The 21,583-nt window shown below is 49.6% G+C and overlaps 9 protein-coding genes across 9 annotated transcripts; 5 read left to right on the forward strand and 4 right to left on the reverse strand.

Moving 5' to 3' along the window:
- Positions 1–419: 419 nt before the first annotated feature.
- On the forward strand, positions 420–3,061 carry FTJAE_8464 (elongation factor G mitochondrial; the record flags this gene model as incomplete). The annotated part of the gene is made up of 4 exons (XM_037355283.1): positions 420–703; positions 763–874; positions 930–2,956; positions 3,007–3,061. 4 exons carry the CDS (start codon positions 420–422, stop codon positions 3,059–3,061), a joined length of 2,478 nt encoding a protein of 825 aa, XP_037204443.1.
- Positions 3,062–3,468: 407 nt separating this feature from the next.
- Positions 3,469–4,595, reverse strand: FTJAE_8465 (homoisocitrate dehydrogenase; the record flags this gene model as incomplete). The annotated part of the gene is made up of 2 exons (XM_037355284.1): positions 3,469–4,514; positions 4,571–4,595. The coding sequence occupies 2 exons, from the start codon at positions 4,593–4,595 to the stop codon at positions 3,469–3,471; spliced, it is 1,071 nt and encodes a 356-aa protein (XP_037204444.1).
- Positions 4,596–6,621: 2,026 nt separating this feature from the next.
- Positions 6,622–9,039, forward strand: FTJAE_8466 (uncharacterized protein; the record flags this gene model as incomplete). Its single annotated transcript, XM_037355285.1, has 2 exons — positions 6,622–6,721; positions 6,980–9,039. The coding sequence occupies 2 exons, from the start codon at positions 6,622–6,624 to the stop codon at positions 9,037–9,039; spliced, it is 2,160 nt and encodes a 719-aa protein (XP_037204445.1).
- A 344-nt stretch (positions 9,040–9,383) lies between these two features.
- On the reverse strand, positions 9,384–9,884 carry FTJAE_8467 (30S ribosomal S8 protein; the record flags this gene model as incomplete). The annotated part of the gene is made up of 1 exon (XM_037355286.1): positions 9,384–9,884. One exon carries the CDS (start codon positions 9,882–9,884, stop codon positions 9,384–9,386), a length of 501 nt encoding a protein of 166 aa, XP_037204446.1.
- Positions 9,885–10,733: 849 nt separating this feature from the next.
- FTJAE_8468 (kynurenine 3-monooxygenase) lies at positions 10,734–12,548 on the reverse strand (the record flags this gene model as incomplete). The annotated part of the gene is made up of 4 exons (XM_037355287.1): positions 10,734–11,492; positions 11,553–11,975; positions 12,032–12,249; positions 12,437–12,548. 4 exons carry the CDS (start codon positions 12,546–12,548, stop codon positions 10,734–10,736), a joined length of 1,512 nt encoding a protein of 503 aa, XP_037204447.1.
- Positions 12,549–13,732: 1,184 nt separating this feature from the next.
- FTJAE_8469 (methionyl aminopeptidase) lies at positions 13,733–15,111 on the forward strand (the record flags this gene model as incomplete). Its single annotated transcript, XM_037355288.1, has 4 exons — positions 13,733–13,876; positions 13,929–14,327; positions 14,398–14,944; positions 14,996–15,111. The coding sequence occupies 4 exons, from the start codon at positions 13,733–13,735 to the stop codon at positions 15,109–15,111; spliced, it is 1,206 nt and encodes a 401-aa protein (XP_037204448.1).
- A 1,008-nt stretch (positions 15,112–16,119) lies between these two features.
- On the forward strand, positions 16,120–16,755 carry FTJAE_8470 (ER-derived vesicles ERV14; the record flags this gene model as incomplete). The annotated part of the gene is made up of 4 exons (XM_037355290.1): positions 16,120–16,223; positions 16,338–16,493; positions 16,544–16,610; positions 16,663–16,755. 4 exons carry the CDS (start codon positions 16,120–16,122, stop codon positions 16,753–16,755), a joined length of 420 nt encoding a protein of 139 aa, XP_037204449.1.
- A 1,152-nt stretch (positions 16,756–17,907) lies between these two features.
- Positions 17,908–19,467, forward strand: FTJAE_8471 (CDC40-cell division control; the record flags this gene model as incomplete). The annotated part of the gene is made up of 1 exon (XM_037355291.1): positions 17,908–19,467. One exon carries the CDS (start codon positions 17,908–17,910, stop codon positions 19,465–19,467), a length of 1,560 nt encoding a protein of 519 aa, XP_037204450.1.
- A 234-nt stretch (positions 19,468–19,701) lies between these two features.
- FTJAE_8472 (uncharacterized protein) lies at positions 19,702–21,213 on the reverse strand (the record flags this gene model as incomplete). The annotated part of the gene is made up of 1 exon (XM_037355292.1): positions 19,702–21,213. One exon carries the CDS (start codon positions 21,211–21,213, stop codon positions 19,702–19,704), a length of 1,512 nt encoding a protein of 503 aa, XP_037204451.1.
- Between the last annotated feature and the right edge of the window lie 370 nt (positions 21,214–21,583).

Genomic DNA, 21,583 nt, shown 5'->3' on the forward strand with positions numbered 1-21,583 from the left:
ATTTTGGCGTTTAACGGCCGGACGGAGCCGTCGGTAATGAGGATACAAAAAGGGCGCAATGGGTGATGAGACTACACAAGTGATACCAATAAAAGAATGGCATAAAGAGCCTAAAAGGATACTTATACATGAAAATGTTAATGATGATGCATACATATGTCTAGAAAAATCCCGAGGTCTCACCAGACTGGCGGCAGTTTTGTACGTAGGCAGCTCTCAGATGGGACCTATATTGAATTCTCAACAACTCAAAACATATCCTTAAGTAGCGTTCAAGTAATTTCATCTCAGAACGTTCGGACGTTGTCTTGTTCCATTCCTGTCGAGGCATCGAGGCGTTCGGTTGAGGCGCCCACACTCAGGTTACAGTGCCATTAATAGCGGGAATTAAGCGCTGAGCGAATCAGAACTGCGTCCACATGTGGCGCTGCACCTCCATCCTGCTAATCCCGACACCAAAGAAAAAAGTTTCCAATGGAGCGTCGATCATTGGCAACCCTCTCCTCAACTTCTTTACTGAAGTCCAAGATTACAAGATGAGGGCAACATGGGCTGCCAGATGGCTCAATTGCCGTCTGCTCCTCGGCACCCAGCAGCCAAGCTGTGGTAGCCATTCTTTTACTATATCAGCTGCCGCTCCCGCGTGGGAGAGTCGACGAGCCTTCAGTCAGACCAAGCGTAGCTGCAGTGCGGCGCAAGAAGCGTGAGTTCTCGATTGCCCCCCCTTTTGCTTGCTGAACACAATGCTAATACCATAGACAGTCTCAAGAAAGCTCAGGAAGATGCTGCTAGTTTGACACCCGAGTATGTCGCCGCCAACATGTCCACTGAGGAGGCCAAGCGCCTGTCTCGTGTGCGCAACATCGGTATCGCTGTATGATCAACGACTGTCACCATTTCACCCCCTTCTGCTAACAAGACCGAAACAGGCCCATATCGACAGTGGAAAGACAACAGTCAGTGAACGAGTCCTGTTCTACACCGGCCGAATCAATTCGATCCACGAAGTTCGAGGAAAGGATTCCGTCGGCGCCAAGATGGACTCCATGGAACTCGAAAGGGAAAAAGGCATCACCATTCAGTCTGCGGCTACTTTCGCCGACTGGAAAAAATTGGAAAACGGCAAAGAGGAAACCTACCACTTCAACCTGATTGATACACCTGGTCATATTGATTTCACAATCGAAGTCGAGCGAGCCCTGAGAGTCCTTGACGGTGCTGTCATGATTCTGTGCGCTGTTTCTGGCGTCCAGTCTCAGACCATCACCGTTGACCGTCAAATGAAACGTTACAATGTCCCCCGAATCTCTTTCGTCAACAAGATGGATCGCATGGGTGCCAACCCCTGGAAGGCAGTCGAGCAGATCAACACGAAGCTCAAGATTCCTGCCGCCGCTATTCAGATTCCTATTGGTGCCGAAGACGAGTTCTTGGGCGTTGTCGATCTCATCAACATGCAGGCTATGTACTTCGAGGGTCCCCGTGGTACCAAGGTTCGCGTTACCGATCAGATTCCCGGACCTCTCCAGGAATTCGCCAAGGAGAAGCGCCAGGCTCTGATCGAGAAGCTTGCTGATGTCGACGACGAAATTGCCGAACTGTACCTTGAGGAGCAGGAACCTACCAACCTTCAGATCAAGGCCGCTATCCGACGTGCTACTATCGCCCGAACTTTCACTCCTGTCATGATGGGTTCTGCTCTTGCCGACAAGGGTGTTCAGCCTATGCTCGACGCTGTTTGCGATTACCTGCCCAACCCTTCTGAAATCGAGAACACTGGTCTGGACAAGTCCCAGGGCGAGAAGACTGTTAAGCTGGTTCCCTATGACTCTCTTCCCTTTGTCGGTCTCGCCTTCAAGCTCGAGGAGAACAACTATGGTCAACTCACCTACATCCGCGTCTACCAGGGCAAGCTGAGCAAGGGTACATACCTGTTCAACTCTCGAACTGACAAGAAGGTCCGAATTCCCCGTATCGTCCGTATGCACTCCAACGAAATGGAGGATGTCTCCGAGGTTGGCGCCGGTGAAATTTGCGCCGTTTTTGGCGTCGACTGTGCCTCCGGTGACACCTTCACTGACGGAGGTCTTCCATACACCATGTCTTCTATGTTCGTTCCTGATGCTGTCATGTCTCTTTCCATCAAGCCCAAGCGAACCGGTGATGCCGACAACTTCAGTAAGGCCATGAACCGATTCCAGCGTGAGGATCCCACTTTCCGTGTCCACGTTGACGCTGAGAGTGAGGAGACTATCATTTCTGGTATGGGTGAACTGCACCTTGAGGTCTATGTGGAACGTCTCCGACGCGAGTACAAGACTGAGTGTGTCACTGGCCAGCCCCGTGTCGCCTACCGAGAAACAATCGCACGACGAGCCGACTATGACTACCTTCTGAAGCGACAGAGTGGTGGTCCTGGTGACTTCGCCCGTGTTGCTGGATGGATTGAGCCCAACGACAAGCCTGATGAGAACCATTATGAGAGCCAGGTCGTTGGTGGTCACATTCCCGACAAGTTCCTCTCTGCCTGTGCCAAGGGTTTCGATGTTGTCTGTGAGAAGGGTCCTCTCCTGGGCCACAAGGTCATCGGCGCCAAGATGGTTGTTAACGATGGTGCTACTCACGTTACCGATTCTTCCGATTATGCTTTCAACTTGGCCACCCAGATGGCTTTCAAGAAGGCTTTCTCCGATGCTGGTGGTCAGGTTCTCGAGCCCCTCATGAAGACCACTATCACTGCCCCCAACGAGTTCCAGGGTAACATTCTTATGCTTATGAACAAGCGTAATGCCACAATCCACGATACCGATATTGGTAGTGAGGATTTCACACTCATCTGTGACTGCAGTCTGAACGCCATGTTTGGCTTCAGCTCTCAGCTTCGTGCTGCCACTCAGGGCAAGGGCGAGTTCAGCATGGAGTTTAGCCACTACGCCCCTGCTCCTCCTCATCTTCAGTATGTATCTCTGCAACATTGCGAAAGAGTAAGCACTAACGACTTTATAGAAAGGAACTGGTCGCCAAGTATCAGGCTGAGCTTGAGGCTAAGCGAACCAAATAAGCTAGTAACTGGAGCTGATGATGTATCATGTCCCAGTACATCAGTGATATGATGGTCTAAGCGTAGGCAATGTTGTCTATGCTATTGTATAACACACACGAATGGGTGCACAACCTTGTAATATAACGTCATACGAAACGACTCCTTGGTACAGGCTTGGAAGTCAACGATACACAAATGAACTGTAGAAGCCGGATAGGGGCACCTCTTTTGACGGAGGTATTTAGAAAAGATGGATAGAAAATGGCATACCATATACAATCCTCTCCATGTATTTAAAACAAACGAGTCTTGAACGAGTCTTGGCATGTATTTCCAAGCTGTATCCAAAGACTACCTGCATCGTTACATGTTCATACATCATGGAATATCTGATATAGCTATCGAATTTTGATGTTTTATATATTTTACATGCGTCGGAGAATGTCAGCGACAACCTCTTCGGTAGTGGCCTTACCACCCAAGTCGGGGCTCAGGAGCTTGCCCTCCTCAAGGTTACCATCAACAGCAGCATAGATCTTAGCAGCAGCCTCCTCCTCGTTGAGGAACTCAAGCATCAGGGCAGTGGATCGGAGAGTAGCAATGGGGTTGGCGATGTTCTGGCCCTGAATATCGGGGGCACTGCCGTGGCAAGGCTCACCAATGGCGAAGTTTGCACCAACGTTGGCACTGGGGACGAGACCCAAGCTACCGACAAGAGCAGCAGCGCCGTCGGAGAGAATATCACCGTACAGGTTAGGAGCGACAATGGCGTCGTAGTCCTCGGGCTGACGGAAGAGCTTGTAAACCATAGAGTCGACAATCTGCTCCTCAACGGCAACAGATGAGAACTTGGGATCGGCAAGGGCCTTCTTGCAGGTAGCACGGAAGAGACCGTCGGTCTGGGACAGGACGTTGGACTTGTGGGTGATGGTGACAAGGGGAGACTTGTGAATGCTAGATGCACCAGCATCACGGATCTTCTGACGACGCAGAGCAATGTCACCAGCCATGGTAGCAATGCGGAACGAAGCCTTCTCGGAAATGCGCTTAATAGCCTCGGCCACCTTACCCTCGGGGGTCTCATGGGTCTGCTCCTGCTTGACGTACAGATCCTCAGTATTCTCGCGGACAATAACCATGTCGATAGGCTTAGCAGCGGTCAGGACAGTCTTGACGGGACGGACGTTGGCGTAGAGGTCGAGCTTCTTTCGCAAAGCGACAATGGGCGATGAGTAACCCTTGACAGCCTGTGTAGGCGAGCTCACAGCTCCAAAAAGCGCACCATCACACTCGTTTCTTAGAACCTCGACAGTCTTGTCGGGGAGCGCAGCGCCGGTCTGCTCAAAGGTCTCGAAGCCAGCCTTGAGGTCGACGAAGTCGAACTTGAGGCCGAGAGATGCGGGAAGAGCTTCGAGAATGCGGCGGCCAGCGGGGATGACCTCCTTGCCGATACCATCACCGGGAATGAGGCCTGAAATTCATCATATTAGCTAGATATTGGACCGAGTTGGCGGTGGCGTGCTGTACCGATTCTGAGGGTGCGGAAAGACATGATGGGCACAATTGGAGTTGAGAAGAAGTTCAAGTTCTTTTGTCCGAGAATCGGAACGGGTAAGAAATGTGGTATGGATTTCTGGTATCGGGTAAAAAGTGGCCAGGCCGATGGCGCCAAGCATACAAAGTTTATGTTAACTGCACTTTTGAATTGGAATTCACAAGATATAAATGCTATTCATCTTATAAGACGTTTTTCATACTATGTTTCTTGATAACATCTCTATTAAGTATTGATCTGTCTGAGAAACCTCTGTGTATATTTAATCTTGCCTGAAAACATTTATTGTTGGCCGATACTCGGCTCAAAACTGATGTCAATCAAAAATCACGCCAACAACGAGATTGGTCTACTTCGAGTTCCCATATGCGACGTGAGCGCATAATCAGTGGTCCAACAAAAGAGTCCTTGGATGTTAATGGTCCAACGCATAGGTAATTATGGTTTACCTGGAACAAAAGCTTCGATCGGAGGATGTGGGGAGGGAATAATGAGACACAGCAGACCCCACACAAGCTCATGCGTTTCCAATATCACCTTTAAAGGTTCAAAGCGTCGGGTCCATTGAAAAGATTAAGTTGTACGGGAACATCCATGGATGTTATTGGATGAGCCTGGAGGACAGTCGCAGGGGAGCCGAAGGAATAACTTCAGAGCCGAGACAACATGGGAGAAGCGGAGGGCATGGGATGGGACGAAATGAATTAAGATAAAATAAAATAAGAATAGTTAAGGGGTAATTATATGAATTAATGAACGAATGATGTGGTACGTATTCGCAGTCAGACTGCTAACATTAGTCTGCGGCCAGTCCGTCCCATGTCGAGGTTGATTTTGTGTTTCATTTCGACTGATTTGAGCCATTCGTCATTGTACGTATTCGACTTCAATTCTACACCTCTTTAATGGAGCATTCGCCGGTGTTTGACTGTCAATGCTGCATAGCAATCCTCCATCGAACGTGGCAGTCCAGGAATAGCTACCTACCTTGCTACTAATCATATTAATGGCTCCTTGTTGTCTCATGTTCTCAGGTGCCTTTGAGGGGCCGAGTACCTGTCGAGGACACTTGTTGGCATGATAGTTGATGAGATTTTACAGTCGCTGTTCCGGCAATCACGGTGAACTCTCATCATGATGGTAATTTACTTTGTCCCTGGCTAAGCCTGATGTGAACGAGATCCATCCAGTGCCTCATTTCGACTGGATCCTTGTCTGAGCACCGCCCATACCTGGCTCCATCCAATCCAGTCTATTGCCTTGTTAGTCAATGTCACCGAGCAACTGACTTGCTGCCAGAGTAACTTGAGATTCTAGACATGAAAATTCGTGAGGCAGCGCTTCTTTGATGACTCAAGATAACGTCTAGTTGCTGTGCGAGGGCTGGTTGGCGTTTCATGTGGAATGATTTGGCTGGTTACCGAGCTTCAGGACTTGTCTCTACACCATCTCGATACTGTAGTACATGACTGATGTTGAAGAGTTACCTTGTGGTCTGTCCAGCTCTTGTACCATCCTGTGATCTTCGCCCCTATTATTCTGCAACTGCCCAACGTACCAGAAGCCATTCTCTACGGGTTGCCAGTCCCTCCACCATCCGCCTCCACCTACCGAAGCAATTTAGCCCCATGAGATACATCCACAGGAAAGTATTCATCCAGCGCTGAAACGCCTCCTGGAATACCTCACTAGGCCAGCTACAGCAGGTACCCCTTGTTTGACGGCTCGCCCCTCAATCCACTAACGACCTGTGCCTGACCTGAGGAGCCCCGTCGTATCTGTCTGATGTACCTCAAGGAGCAAGGTACCCTGCCTCCTGTGCGACTGGACGCCGCTCATAACCAGCCAGACATCACCTCGTCCCATCTTGTCCTTATCCTAATCCCCATCCATTCACAACACGCGCTCAACTCTAGAACTCGCTGAACCTGTACATAACGAACACCCCGAAAAGACCTCGAGGTCGCCAGACCGAACTTGCATATTATCCAGGTCGCCTCGTCTCTGAGAGCCCTCAGCAACAATGAGTCAGGTCAAGAACCTCCGCGCCATGTTCGAGAACAAGGGCGACACGAGCCCGCCCGACAGAGGCCGATCATCTGGCGCTTCTACTCCCGTCCAAGGTACGAACGATACTCTCGCGACATGATCTCAAGAATGAGCGCGTATTTCCTGGCTGGTGGGATACACTTTGAGAGCTGTTGCGAGATGCAACTTTTAAGTTAGGAAAGCCGCTGAAAAGCTTGCTCCAATTGTACCTGCCCTGGATTCGCGCCCACACTAGCTCTCAGCGTCATTCTTTCATACCTACCGTGTCCTTCCCGCCCATCCTCCTCTCCCTTCAACCCCTTGCTGATCAAAACCTGTTTTCTTCTCCACAGGCTCAGGCACAGGCAATAGCGGAACTGAATCACCTGTCCGGCCACTGTCAAAGGTCAGAACAAGCTTTGTTGCCATTGAGAAAGACGGAAGGATAGGTCTTAGGAGAGACCCCAGCCACGAATCCAGTGTATCACGTCGTCGATTAAGCATGGACACCGATGCAGAATCCGTTTCCACTATCCCGGACAAGCCATCCGCTTCGCTTGAAGATGCGCCACGCGCAAGCAAGCCCTTCTTCCAAGAAGCAATCCCAGAGTCGCCGCGTCACCAAACTGATCCCCCGAAGACACCCACAGAGCTGATGGGAGCTGTCAGCGACGAGCCAAGCGTCAACCCCGACAAGAAGGTAGACGTGGAGGAACCGTCACCTTCATTGCTACCAGCAGAGCCCGCCACGGCAGAGCCTGTTGCAGCTTCGCCGAAGAGAGAAAACAAGCCCCCAGCAGCTCCTGCAAGTGCCAATGGCAAAACCAAGGCCGAAAACACGAAAGAAGCAAAATTGCCAAAGGAGACAGCTCCCGCAGCAACTGTAAAGGCCAGCGCCCCCAAGAAAACAACCACCACTCGACCCAGCACTATCTCCACGAAAGCTCCGAACACCAAGCCTCCAGCAAAGTCTCCTTCTGCAACGAGGCCAACAGCAAGCTCCACACACAAGCCTGAGCCCAAACCAGCTCCTAATGCTGCTCCAGCACCAAAGAAGGAGACAAAACCAGCACCAAGGACCACGCCGACAGCTACACGACCTTCAGCGACAAACACAACGAAGAAGCCTCAGCCATTGAAGCCTACCCCCAGCGAGGCTCCCTTTGTGAAACCAAAGCCCAAGTCTCCCACAAAGCCTGTGCACCTACCCGCTTCTCTCATGGCCCCAACTGCATCCTCCGGTGCCAAGACAGGTCGTCAGGTTCAACCTTCGGCCAGCTCACAGAATCTCAGCGTCCCTGCTCGTCCAGCCAGCCGGGTGAGTGCCACAGGAGCTGGCGTCAGTACTGGTAAAACCGTCAAGCGTCAACCTTCGAACGTCGGCCGCTCACGGCCAAGCCTTGGTCCTCCTCCCAAGAAGACCTCCGATCCTGCTCACCCCAAGAAAGAAGCACCAGTGGATGAGAGCTTTTTGGCCCGCATGATGCGGCCAACACAAGCTTCCGCTCAAAAGACTTCCGAGAAGGTGCCTACGACACCGCCTAAGAAGACAGCAAAGCGACCAACATCTTCAGGAGCCGATGCCACCCGCCGTGAGAGCAGTATGAAAACTCCGGGAAGTGCCAAGAAACCTGCCAGGAAGGCAGCTGAATCCAAGTCGGTGACTGGTTCAGTCGTCTCAGACGAGACCAAGGTTGAGTCCGTGGCTGAAGAGAAAGCACCCGAGCCAACTAAGACAGTAAGTCCGGAGGTGCCAGAGATCCAGACCGAGGTACCCCAGACGAATAATGCTCCTGAGGATTTGGAAAAGCCTGAACCAGGGCCCGTTATGAAGGACGCTCATGTTGAAGTTGAGGAGCCCGTTCCCGAGGAACCCCAGGCCGAGTTGACTCCCGAGGAATCGAGCAGCAAGGAGCAGGAGAAGAAGGAAGACGTCCGCTCTATCACTCCTGAGACGCCGAAGGAGGTGAAACCTGTTGATGTACTCGAAACCTCCGCTACTGAGGAGCCCATTGCATCTCCCAGGGAGACTCCTGCTGATGAGTCCGAGGAGCCCAGGGAGCAGGAGCCCACGACTGAATTTAAGAAGCCACTTGAGGGTGACGATATCGTTCCCCTAGTGGACGAGGGCTTTACCCAACCCCCCGTTGTCGTCGAGGAGACAAACAAGGCATCGACCACTGATCCCATACCAGAGACCACCAAAGAGGTGATTCCCTTGTTGGAGAAGGACGTTGAGTCTACCGAGACGGAGACTGCAGAGAATAAGGACAACAAGATTGACATCATAAAGAAGAATGATACCAAGGAAGACGAGACGACCGCTGAGGATGTTGAAGAGAAGGATACCACTGGGGAAAAGGTTGACGAGGAGAAGAAGGAAGACCAGGAGAGCGTTACCAAGGCTGAATAAACTTGGGATAGATTGTGAGAGATACAAGACTGCTGATTTGTTAGCCATGGAGGAAGGGATGTACTTTTTGAGCCGCTGTATAGATACCTGTTTTAAGCGAAGGCGAATGGTGATTTTATCGCATACTTATTGTAAAACGAGCATCTGAAAACAAGATTGCAAGATAACAAAAAAAATATGTAATGCGCAAGGCAGTTTCTCATTCTGAGATTGATTTTTGATACACAAACCGTCCTTATGGGACTTAATCTAGTTGTACAATACAAGCTTCCCTATTTATCGTATCATGAAAGCACGCAGTCTCTTCCCACCACCCAAGCAATCTCCCCTCCAGATATCCATACTTATGAAACCCGGCATACTAGCAGACCACCCTGTTTTCGCGCGAGTGCCTCCCTCACTTCCAGCATACCCTTCGACGTCGACACAAACATGCACTCGCCAAGATTTAACCCCGGCACGACACCACCATCCACCTTCGTAGGGAACCCTCTCGCCAATCTAGCCAGCTCCGCAATATTGGCCGTCATAAGACGCTTCGGCGTGCTAATAGCGTTGGCCTTTCCGAGGACGGGTTTACCGTCCCAGTACTTAAGACCGAGCCACAGGCGCATCGTGGCTACGTTGGCGTTCGTCACTTGCACTGGAGGCTCAGATACCATCTGCTCGAGCGTTGGGGGATGAGGACCAGAGCGATAGATTGCCGAGAAGAAGCCTGATCGGTGAAGAGCGAGGGCGAGTTGAAGGTTGTATTTGCAATTCTTGACGGATGTTATACCCAGGCGGGCTTTAGAGGCGTTTTGGAGATGCGAACACATGTTCGCGATGTTGGTGACTGAGGGCATGATGGGCGGTCTAGAGAGTGAACGGTATCGATTTGAGCGAGGCTGAATTTCGTCGTCCCGTTGAAAACGTCCCGTTGGAATCGTCTTTTGGTTCTACGTTGAGGCTCTGTTAACATTTGTTTCCCCTGCAGTTCCTGTCACGGCATTTGGATGTGGAATTGTCGCACTCACCTCTAGGAGAAAGCTATACTGGGTCTTCGAATTCAAAAGACCTTTTGAACGAGATAAAATCTCCCACCCTCAATTGTCGAAGATTCAGAGCGAGGAAATGCCGGCCAATATCTCGATATCAACGAGACTCTCCGTAGAGTGTTGTAGATTCGGGCCAAAAATTCAGAAGTTCGAAGAATGACTAAGCCAAATACTGGTTAAGCGCATATCACTGTATTGGTGCATAGGAACACACTGGCGATGAAGGGGTGCTTTGTCCTTTTATGGTAACATAAATAAAGATAGTAATGTGGTATAAGTGTCAATTCAATTTTGATGGATCGCGGATAATTTGAATTTACTTTTGAATGAGGGTGGCGGCGCTGCAAATCGCCAACGCTCGATCAACTCGTAGACTGACTGATCTGAACCTATAGAACAACCATACATTTGACGCTCATGCGACTAATTCACTGGATTCATAGATACCTAGTAGAGAAGGTCTTTCTCAGAACCAAAGGTGGACGTTCATGCGTTTCTTCTGAGTTTGGTCCGCCTTATGTTGGTTTTAGTTCTATATTACAATTTGACCTTTAATTACAGCCAACTTTTCTAGCAACTGAGCAGCGATACATGACTCTTAACAAATAAGCGAACATTTCCACTAACACATCGTCCCGACACGACGGTGGAGTTACCTTACGAGGGAAGCTGTCGAACAGCATTCATCATAGCAGAAAATGACCGTCGGTACCTGTATGCAAATACGGCGGCTGAAATCAACAAAGGGCTGGCGACCAGAGTCAAGAAACTTCGCACCAATATCCTACCTTGGGCATCACTCTTGTTAATGACGTCCAGATAGCCCTCGTTGCTAAAGCTGACTCGGGAATATTTCGTCTGCCAGCCAAGGCGAGGGAAGTACACGCTCATCATTTCTTCGAGATACTTTCTCAACCTGTAACGCTTTGACAAGACTGAGGATCGCATCTCGACATAATTTTGCAGGGCGAGATCGTTGATTGCATGGGCGTCGGCTGGTCGAACCGCGGAGTACTCCGCCAAAGCCAGTGATCGCTGGAAAGCTGGCTCGGATTTAGATGACTCGCTGGCAGGATCATTGGACTCGTCGATATGAGCGTGTTTATCAAGTATTGAAAAGAGAATCCGGACATCCTCCATGCCCGCGTTCATGCCTTGGCCATAGAATGGCACCATGGCGTGTGCGGCATCGCCAACAATAACACAGGAAGAGCCGTAATGGTACGGCTTGCACTTGAGGCTGATAAGTGGGAGGTGAGGATTTGTGTTGAAAGATTCAATCAACTCATCGCCTGGTATCAAGTCCGTAACGCCTGGGAAATGGCTGTCGAAGAATGCCGGAACGCTGGTAGGGTTATTCTCAAGATCTGAGAAATCCTTGCTAGGCATAAAGAGTGTGCATGTGAATGAGCCGTCCTAAGCAAAAGAGTCAATAAATTGTGGAGAACTATTAGGAACGAATAAGAAAGAACATACATCGCTGGGAATAGCAATGAACATGAAATCCTTGCCGGGCCAAATATGCAAGTGATTAGGCGATATTCGGAACTTGGCCATTGGATCGGCTGTTTCATCAGTCTTGACAGGCTTGAGCTGGAACTCGCACCACAGAGTATCAATGTACTCCTGCTGATAGTTCATCCGGGTGAACTTCATAAGATGGTAGCGAACAGCAGAATGGGCACCGTCAGCTCCAATCATAAGATCGAAGGAAATGCCGATTTCCTTGGGGCGAGACTCTTGGGATGACTTTGCATTGGCCACTTCGAACCAAGCTTTGCATTCGCGATAGTCGGCGCCTGTGAGCTTATGGTTGAAGAATAACTTGACATTAGGCATACTATCCAGGATATCGAGCAAACGCTTGTTCAAGCCTGCGCGATCAATGGCGTGAATTGCCTATTTGGAGTCGTCAGTTTCACATGCCACACGGGAGTTGAGGCAATTATGCATACTCGTCCCTTGACATCGTAGTCTTGCGACTGCTCAAAGAGTGCTCCAGTTGGGCCTCGACCATGAATCATACGGCCTCTCATTGGAATTGTTGTCGACATGACATGGTCAAGGAGGCCCGGTTGACCAGCATGGCGCATAGCATTGATTCCACGCTCTGATATTGCAAGATTGATAGATTTCGTAAAGTTGAGTGGGATAGTGCTGGGATCCCGGAGGTCTAGACCAGTCAGCGAATGCGCCTCTCGAACGTTTGAAGAGAATTTCCGTAAAAGACTCATGATAAAACTCATATACAACTCTTCACAAGTCGCGAGAGCTTCAAACGAGTCTCCTCGGGGCTCCGGAACTTATTCGAGTCTTTCGCGATGCGCCAATGGGAAACATGTTAGAAAAAGGTCACTTACCCGGTCGCAACTCATAAACTTCAACTTCATGGCCTCTCTGAGCAGCATACAAAGCTGCCAGAGAACCAACAGGGCCAGCACCTACAACAACGATCTTCTGGGGCTTCACCATCTTGCTCGCGAAGTTTGTCAAGGACGAACGGAGACAAAATATGTCAAGAGATGGCGAGATATTAAGGTCGCCATACTAATAGACTGAGGACCGATTCAAGCCCCCATAGGACCGGCTGTTGCTGTTGCATCAAAGCGATAGCGGCCGGCCGGAAGCGGGGGCCCACTTTATCCACTATAGAAGAGCGAGAACAAACACTCACGAGACCACTAACAGCTAACGTAACCCCGGCATTCGGTGTTGTAGTAAGTATGTAATGCTGCTGAATGTAGAAAAAAAAGTCTAGTTCTAAACTGCCTAGGTTTGGACTATGATCCAATGAAGAGGCCGCTAGCTGTGACCAAGTGAGTGTGTTTTGACTGCTCCGAAGGGTCGTTGTCATTGAGGTAGAGCGAAGCCGGTGCAAATACTAGACTACCTTACCTAGTATTGCCAACTTGTTATCCTCGATGGCCCATTGCTCACTTCAAAGCGCCTTCTTGGTTCTCTTTCTGCTCTTGTGCAGATCGAATAGTATGTATTTATCCGGCTTCAAGTCTTCCAGATCTCATAACTGTCTGCTTAGAAATGACATGCTTGACTTAAACCTGACACTGATATCAGGAAATTATTCTCGACTCAAATGAGCAGAAACTCAAATTCTTGGTGAGACGTAAGTTGCAGAAAATCTCATAGAGACCAATTTGAGTTCCTTGCTCATTCACATGCCCACCTAGTCTTCACTGAAGCACTAACAAGCTCGCATGGACCACCACCCACTGATCACGTCTCCGTCGTGCCATAAACCCCCACTTACCCAAAACGGCACCGTTTACCAGAGAGCGTTAACGGCTGCTGTTAGTGAGGCGTATGCATAAAATTGCACAAAACATGTTCGACAGCCCCACAGACTCAGGCTCTGTTAGAGGAGCTCCAGACCGTCGCCAAGCGTAACTGGCCATTGTTAGCGACTACCCTTATCGATGCTTATCAACCTGCATCAAATGGGGCCGAGTCGATCTTTTGCTCTCGTCTGAAAGTTGCACCACGAGACACGACTCTACGACTACACCGTTTGGCGCTTTGTGATCGCATTTTGATTGCTCGACAAACTCTCAATCCAGGTTGCGGTTCCTTGATTTATACATTCTTTTTTTCACACGATACAATCTGTGTACTCGAGCACATACATTGATACCGACACAATGACTGCTGATTCCCCCGCCAAGAAGGAGTGTATGGGCGCCGACTGCCAGAACGAAGCTGGATCCCTCCAATGCCCAACTTGTCTGAAGCTGGGAGTCAAGGACAGCTACTTCTGCTCCCAGGAGTGCTTTAAGAGAAACTGGGTATGTGAATTCCACCACGTTGTGACAGCGACACAACCTAACTCCAGCGCAGGGCATCCACAAGACAATGCACAAGTCGCAAAGTAATATCCTCCACCACCTGAAAGCTCCGAAAGCAATCTCACCAGATCCAGCTACCGGCTATTATAACCCTTTCCCCAACTTTCCGTACTCTGGAACCTTGCGACCCGTCTATCCTCTGTCGCCGCACCGAACTCTTCCTCAGTCGATTCCTCACCCCGTGTGGTGGCAAGACGGCAACCCCAGATACAGCCGATCCCTTACCAACCGTAACAAGATCGAAATTCTCGACAAGAAGGGCCAGGATGCTATGCGAAAGAGTTGCAAGCTTGCGCGAGAGGTCCTCGACATCGCGGCCGCTGCCGCTAAGCCTGGCGTGACGACCGACTACATCGATGAGATCGTTCACAAGGCTTGTATCGAGCGAAACGTACGTATCGAGATTTGCTCACCAATTTTCGAAGCGCTGGAGTCTATCCGTGATGGCTAACTCGACCTAGTCCTACCCCTCTCCTCTGAACTACAACAACTTCCCCAAGTCTTGCTGCACGTCCATTAACGAAGTCATCTGCCACGGTATTCCTGACCAGCGTGTCCTGCTTGACGGTGATATTCTCAACATCGATGTTTCCCTGTACCATGAAGGATACCACGCCGATTTGAACGAGACATATTACATTGGAGACAAGGCCAAGGCCGACCCCGATACTGTTCGTGTGGTTGAGACGGCGCGACAATGCTTGGATGAGTCTATCAAGGCCGTTAAGCCCGGCACTCTGATCCGAGAATTTGGTAACATTATCGAGAAGCATGCCAAGAAGCACAACTGCAGCGTCATCCGAACCTACTGTGGCCACGGAGTCGGCAAGCTTTTCCATTGTCCTCCCAACGTCCCTCACTACGCCAAGAACAAGACTGTTGGAGAGTGCAAGCCCGGAATGACCTTTACCATTGAGCCCATGATTGCTCTGGGCAAGTACAGAGATATTACTTGGCCTGACAACTGGACTAGCACCACCATCGATGGCAAGCTGACAGCTCAGTTTGGTAAGTCTCGTTTAGAAGTGTGGTAGTGTCATATGCTAATATGAATCGCAGAGCATACTCTTCTAGTTACAGAAGATGGTGTCGAGATTTTGACCGCGAGACAGCCAGATTCTCCTGGCGGCGCCCTACCGATGCCTGGCACCGAGAACGGAGAAACACAGGCATAAATAGAGTTTTATGAGTGTTGTTATATGAAGAAATCATATGTTTTGGCGATATCATGTTCTGGAGTTGGTGGGGATGAGGGGGTGTTGGCTGATTGACGGTGCATTATAACGGCGAGCAGTGAGGCATGAACCCAAAGTTGATATATTGACACAATATTTCTGCTCAAGTGTTGAGTGATTGATAGAGTCTTCTCCTAGGGTTACTACAAAAGCATGTGAACCATGATGGTTTTTTTTTTTTTTTTTTGGATATCGACGTTGATCAGTCTTGCTTGGCTAGCTTGGTCAAGTCAGGCCATACGCCGTTACATCATTGTCGATGTCCGTGGTGCATCTCCCCGGATGCAGGCTTATCTATCTATCTGTGGAGTGACGCAAATGGCTCTCGCTGTCAAAGTTGGAGAGTAATAAACCCTGCCTCTCAAAGGCTCAGTGAGACTGTGAACCCTCCCAGCCACATGCAGGCGTCACTCGGCCACGCCATCCGCCGTGGAAGGCGTTTTCAGGACAGGGGATCAAGGCAGAGGCCGCTCGGATTATGGGGGGTTTCCAGCACAATGTCCCTGCTGTCAGCTTCGAGGGTGTTGCCCTGAGCTGTCGCCGCTTCCATCATCGCGGCTAGTTTTTATCTGACCAGCCCAGGAACCCAACTTAACCTAACCTCTCCAGGTCCACCTCCACCATATCTCCACCAGAACTCACCACCGCTACCCTCCCACTAAGTTACCACTTCCACACCATCCATTGCCCGCCACCAAGATTTCTCCTCTTCCACTCTGTTATTCCCCTCACACTCCGCGACTAAGAAATCTTCGCAGCAAGGCGACTTTGGCATATTCAGCTACCCAGAGCTTTTCGCGAACCGTACCACTCCGAAGCTTATCATCCCTCGCCTTGCACCGCGATCTGCAGCCTGTGACAGAGCTTGTCAAACAGCTGTCCTCGACCGACATCGTCATCCCAACTCGATCACCAATCCTCAACGTCACATTTACACTTTAGCCCAACATGATGTCTGGAGAAGCTTGGCTGTTTTTGTTGTCGGTGCTTATCAACGCCGTCAACCTCTTTTTACAGGTTTTCTTCACTATTATGTACAGTGATTTGGAATGGTATGGTTCCCATGGTCCTTTCAAGCGCTGCTATCTAGGGTGTCAAACTTTGCGCCTCAGATGCGCGTATTCAAAGCAATTGTTGAGATGAAAACTAATCTCATATGATAACAGTGATTATATTAACCCCATTGACCTCTGCAACCGACTCAATACCTATATCATCCCCGAGGCTGCTGTGCACGGTTTCTTGACCTTCCTCTTCCTCATCAACGGTTACTGGATCCCTCTCATTCTCAACTTGCCTCTCCTTGGCTGGAACGTCAAGAAGTATGTCGAATACACCCCGAGTTTTGCGACAACAGACTGACCGTGGCTAGGATTGTTGACAACACTCATCTCCTCGATGCGACTGAGATCTTCCGCAAGCTCAATGTTCACAAGAAGGTTTGTGGTCTAGCTTGACTCGTAGCAAAGCGCAGCACTGACACCGCAACAGGAATCTTTCTTCAAGCTTGGCTTTCACCTGCTCATGTTCTTCTTCTACCTCTACAGCATGATTGTTGCTCTTATCCGAGACGAGTCCTCCTAAAATGCTACCCCTCTCGAATGAGCCGCGGTCCGATATCACCGATGTTAGGCAATGTTTGGCTACGTCTGATAGGACAGATTGCAATATCTGAACAAGCTGGTCGAGTTCAGCTGACATCCAGGGCCGAATCGACTGGTCACGCGACGACAAGAACAAGAGAACGATATGAATCTGCTGCGGCAGTACACACAACGAGTGGAAGACAGTATAGATGATGATGATAGCTTTTTTTTTAAGAGGCGGGCTTGGCGTATATATCCTGGTATCATGCCAGCTGGCGCTCTGGTTGATTACTTCATGAAGGCGGTGGGTAGCATGTTCTGTTGGAGACTGAGGCATTGATCGCACTTGGTGGTGGTCTGGTCCCGTCATCCTTCAGCGTTTGAGCCCGGTGTGATAATTGATTAATGACCGAATAAAACGGCCAGTTCTGATGCTTTGGATGAAATGTATAGTTTCTTTATGTACAGTATATGACTTACAACTCATGACAAATATTTCTCGTGTCCCGTTGAGGTACTCGGGCTCAAACAGCCAAACCCTACCTTTGGGAAGAAACCTCAGTGCCTTTATCCTAACGACAAAAGCGAACTTAGGTAAATTCAGCATAGGTATGATAGGCCCTAGGTAAGACTAGGCACCTGCTTTTAGGGACCTCAGAAGCTCTCTCCAATTTCTTGCTCCCCGTTTACCTGCGAAGTCAACATGGGATTGCGATCAAAGTCACGTGACTGTTTCTGTTTCGCGATCTGCTCTGTCGCGCTTGGTAGAGCTTGACTGACTATCTATACTTTGCGACGTTCAAACTCTATCAATCGTCTACGCTCATTCCCTTCATCATCCTCTTCCTTATGTCTTGTTGAGATGCCCTAAGCTTTAACTATCAATCAGTCAATCAGTCTTGCACAAGTCCGTCGAGATTTTGAGCGTTCCCACCAATAAGTTAAATAGCGAGGCCATCATCTCAGAAGTTGGAATCAGATAAGGTTTATCTGTTTCATGACTCGAATGCCGCCTTAACCAAGCAGTGCAAATACCGTTAACTCCTTTTTTTCTTCATCATCGGCAGCTTGGACAACATTTTCCCTCCAACTCACCACCCAAAGGCACATTTCCATCATAATGGCGGATTTTGGCGAATATCCGCCAAATATGGCGCCGCAAGATGCGCTCATAGTTCGAGAACAAGCTGAACCTGATCATGCTGTTGTGCCTTATTCGGCTGAAGATCTATCGCGCCCCAAGGCTGGACCATTAAACCCGTTCAAGGACGAGAACAACATTTTGAAGCGCAAGAGCGTCCCAACTGGACACGCAGAGGAGACTTTTCTAAGCGAGCACACATTCCGGAGCAAGCATCGTGCTATCGAGCGACGAGGTGGCCCTGAACGAGAGTACCAAACGAATGCAGAGCAAAAAGCAGAGGCTGCCAGGATACGAGCCGGACGAGAGAGCAAGGGCAGCGCAACGATTGCGGAGGGACCTGGGTCTTATGTTGGACCTTGGGCACGATACAAAAAGGCAGAATACGAGGTTGTTGCGGACGACGAAGTATTGGCGAGCGATGAGGAATATGAGATTGTCGAAGAGGAGGAAGAAGTAGTCGAGAGTGGAACAATTGTCAAGGCACCAACCAAGGCTTTGGAACGACGGAAGGAGGCCGAGGAGATGGGCGACGAGACGACGACGTTCCACGGATCCGCCGAGTACGATTACCAGGGAAGGACTTATATGCACGTTCCTCAAGACTTGGACATCGACCTTCGGAAAGAAGTGGGAAGCATCACCAACTTTATTCCCAAGAATCAGATTCACTCTTGGAAGAATCATTCCAAGGCGATTACTGCGCTGCGCTTCTTCCCTTCTTCTGGGCATTTGCTCCTATCAGCTAGCGCCGACACTACCGTTAAGATCTTCGATGTGTACCACGACAAAGAGCTCCTGCGAACATACTCTGGACATTCAAAGGCCATTTCAGATATTTGCTTCAACACATCGGGCACTCAGTTTCTCTCTTCTTCTTACGATCGCATGATCAAGCTCTGGGATACTGAGAAGGGTGTTTGCGTGAGCAAGTTCACGACTGGCAAGACTCCCCATGTCATCAAATTCAACCCCGATCCTGAGCATGCGAATGAGTTTTTGGCTGGTATGTCGGATAAGAAGATTGTCCAATTCGATATTCGAACACCGAACGAGGTTGTCCAGGAGTATGATCATCACTTAGCTGCCATCAACACCATCACATTCGTTGATGATAACCGACGCTTTATGACAACGTCTGACGACAAGTCTCTCCGAGCGTGGGACTACAACATTCCCGTCCCCATCAAATACATCGCTGAACCAGATATGTACCCTATGACCCGCGCAGCTCCCCACCCTAGCGGCAAATACGTCGCATATCAGAGTTCCGATAACCAGATTCTCGTCTACGGTGCAAACGACAAGTTCCGGCAGAACCGAAAGAAGAGCTACCGGGGCCACAACAACGCCGGTCTTGGCATCGATCTCGACTGCAGTCCTGATGGACAATTCCTTGCCTCAGGTGACTCTGGTGGCTATGTATGTTTCTGGGACTGGAAGACGTGTAAGATGTATCACAAGTTCAAGGCTGGAAACCAGGCTATCACTACTGTCAAGTGGCATCCCCAAGAGACCAGCAAGGTGGTTACGGCGGGTCTGGACGGTGAGATTAAGTATTGGGATTAGAGGATGTATCATATGATGGATGGATGGACTGCATGGCATGGCGTTCGGGATTAGAAGAAAACACATACCATTTACTGCAATGGGCACGCGATAATTCTTCTTTGACAAGCTCGGGGAAGAAAAGTTAGGGCCTCTATCCTAAGTGACGAGGAGACTCAGGTGGGTTTGGGATATCTTAGTATGCATTTAGAGCACTTAATCTTGACACGGTCCGGAGTTTTGCTTCCCTGGGGATCAGGCCCCCCTTTTATTCTTATGTGCCCGCGTGGCATTTTGATATTGATCCATCAAACGCCCCTTCTCCTTCACCAGGTTTCCATTCTCATCATAGTACTCCCACCCCTCGTCGTCCCAAACAGTGTCCTTCTCGTTGTCAGAATGCGAATAGCCATGCTTCTCAGCTTGCCAGTCTCCGTATTCCTCTTCATCGTCCGAGATCTCGCCCACCTCCTCAATCACAAATCTTGTACCCGTAGCAGGGCCAAAGCCATAAGGAAACCACTTCAGAGCTGCCGCTTTTCTAGCTTCCTTCTCACGTTGGATATCTCCAGGCGCCGTGCTTTTCGCTTCGGGGCGCTTCTTCGTCTTTGTCAGGTTGTTGAATTCCTCAGGGTCGGTCTGTACGTCTTTGAGGGCCTGCTTGGCTGCCTCTGAGCCGAGATCGAGGTGGATGACGTAGCAGGGAATCATGGCTCGTTCATCATGGACGATGTATTCAAACCCCCCATCGAAGTGCGAGTCATAACCTTCAATCAAGGGACCATGGCGTCCGTCACTCCCGGTATATGTTCGACCCATGATAGTAGCGCAGACAAATAACCTCATGCTAGGCAGCATGCCGACTGGGGTCATCTCTTTCTGCCCACGAGCATAAGATATGGCATAGAAGGCCTCTTGGGATGAGTAAATTCCTCGATCAAATGCTATGCCCGATCTAGGAGAGGCGACGACTTGCTCTTCCACTAATTTTCCAGGCATCTTGAAACCATGGCGGACAATCGATCCTACTGACTGAAGGGGAGTACCGTGGAAAGTCACACGAGGAGAAATCATATCCTGAATGATAGTATCGTGGCTAATTTGGGCTCGGACTTTGCCGGCCAGCTTCGAGTGAGGCGGAATTCTGTCTCGTAAACTCGTCCTGCACGATTTCAGGTCTGTTTCCAGTGACGCCTGATAGCCCCAGAACCGTCTGACGAGATCGTGGCGAAGGACAGATTCCATGTGAATGACTCTCCATACTTTTGGGATACCAGCTGTCAATTCTTTGGGTGTTTTATGGAGGATTGAGTAGGCTGTGTCTTGGATGGTTGATACATCGAGACCGAAGGGGTTGTTGATAACCTCATTCCAATCTGATACTTCGTCTGCTGCATATCCTTTTTCGTACTTCTCTGGTTTGGAAGACTGTTGTGCCAATTCAAATCCGTGGACTGCTTCCAGCATCTGAAGAATGGCGATTTGCAGATCAAACTCCCTGACGTGGCAAGAGTCATCTCCCAGGGCTGTTCTCATTATGGAGCGGACTTCTTCACGAAGAGGATCTATTGATTTTCTCGAAAATGACCTATATGTATCAATAATCTGGCATGAAATCATGGTCTGATGGTTCGCTGAGAGAACAATCTGCATGGCTAGTTCGGGGAAACTGAAGTAAAAGACATTATGGCCAGAATTATTCTGATGATTCGACCAGTCCGTCACACTTCCAGGAGTATTTCCTTCAATGATCGTGTATGGGCCCATGATTTGGGATTGTTGTTGTCTTCTCCCAGCTGTTCGTCAATGAACGTGCAGATAGTTGGTGGTGTTTAAGGATTGATAGTATTGGGAAGATGGAGGCATTGAGATAGCGAGAAAATGTGCTTCGTGTCTCGAAAAGAATATGTAGCTTAGTTGGAGGGAGTCTTTCTTTATTTACATAGAATAATGTAAATGCTGTATTTCACGAATCGTCACTACGCCTCATCGGTGATTGACTCATACGGTGTCTTTGTTGAGGCTCAGCTTGACTTAGTGTAGGCAGACATCCCGGTGACTCCCACGAGGAACAGACAGCGCGACAATTGAACTTGCGATGTTCTCATAACCTTTCAAATCCCCTTCGATAAGACTT

Source organism: Fusarium tjaetaba, assembly GCF_013396195.1.
Source record: "Fusarium tjaetaba strain NRRL 66243 chromosome Unknown NRRL66243_c0000183, whole genome shotgun sequence".
NCBI lineage: Eukaryota > Fungi > Ascomycota > Sordariomycetes > Hypocreales > Nectriaceae > Fusarium > Fusarium tjaetaba.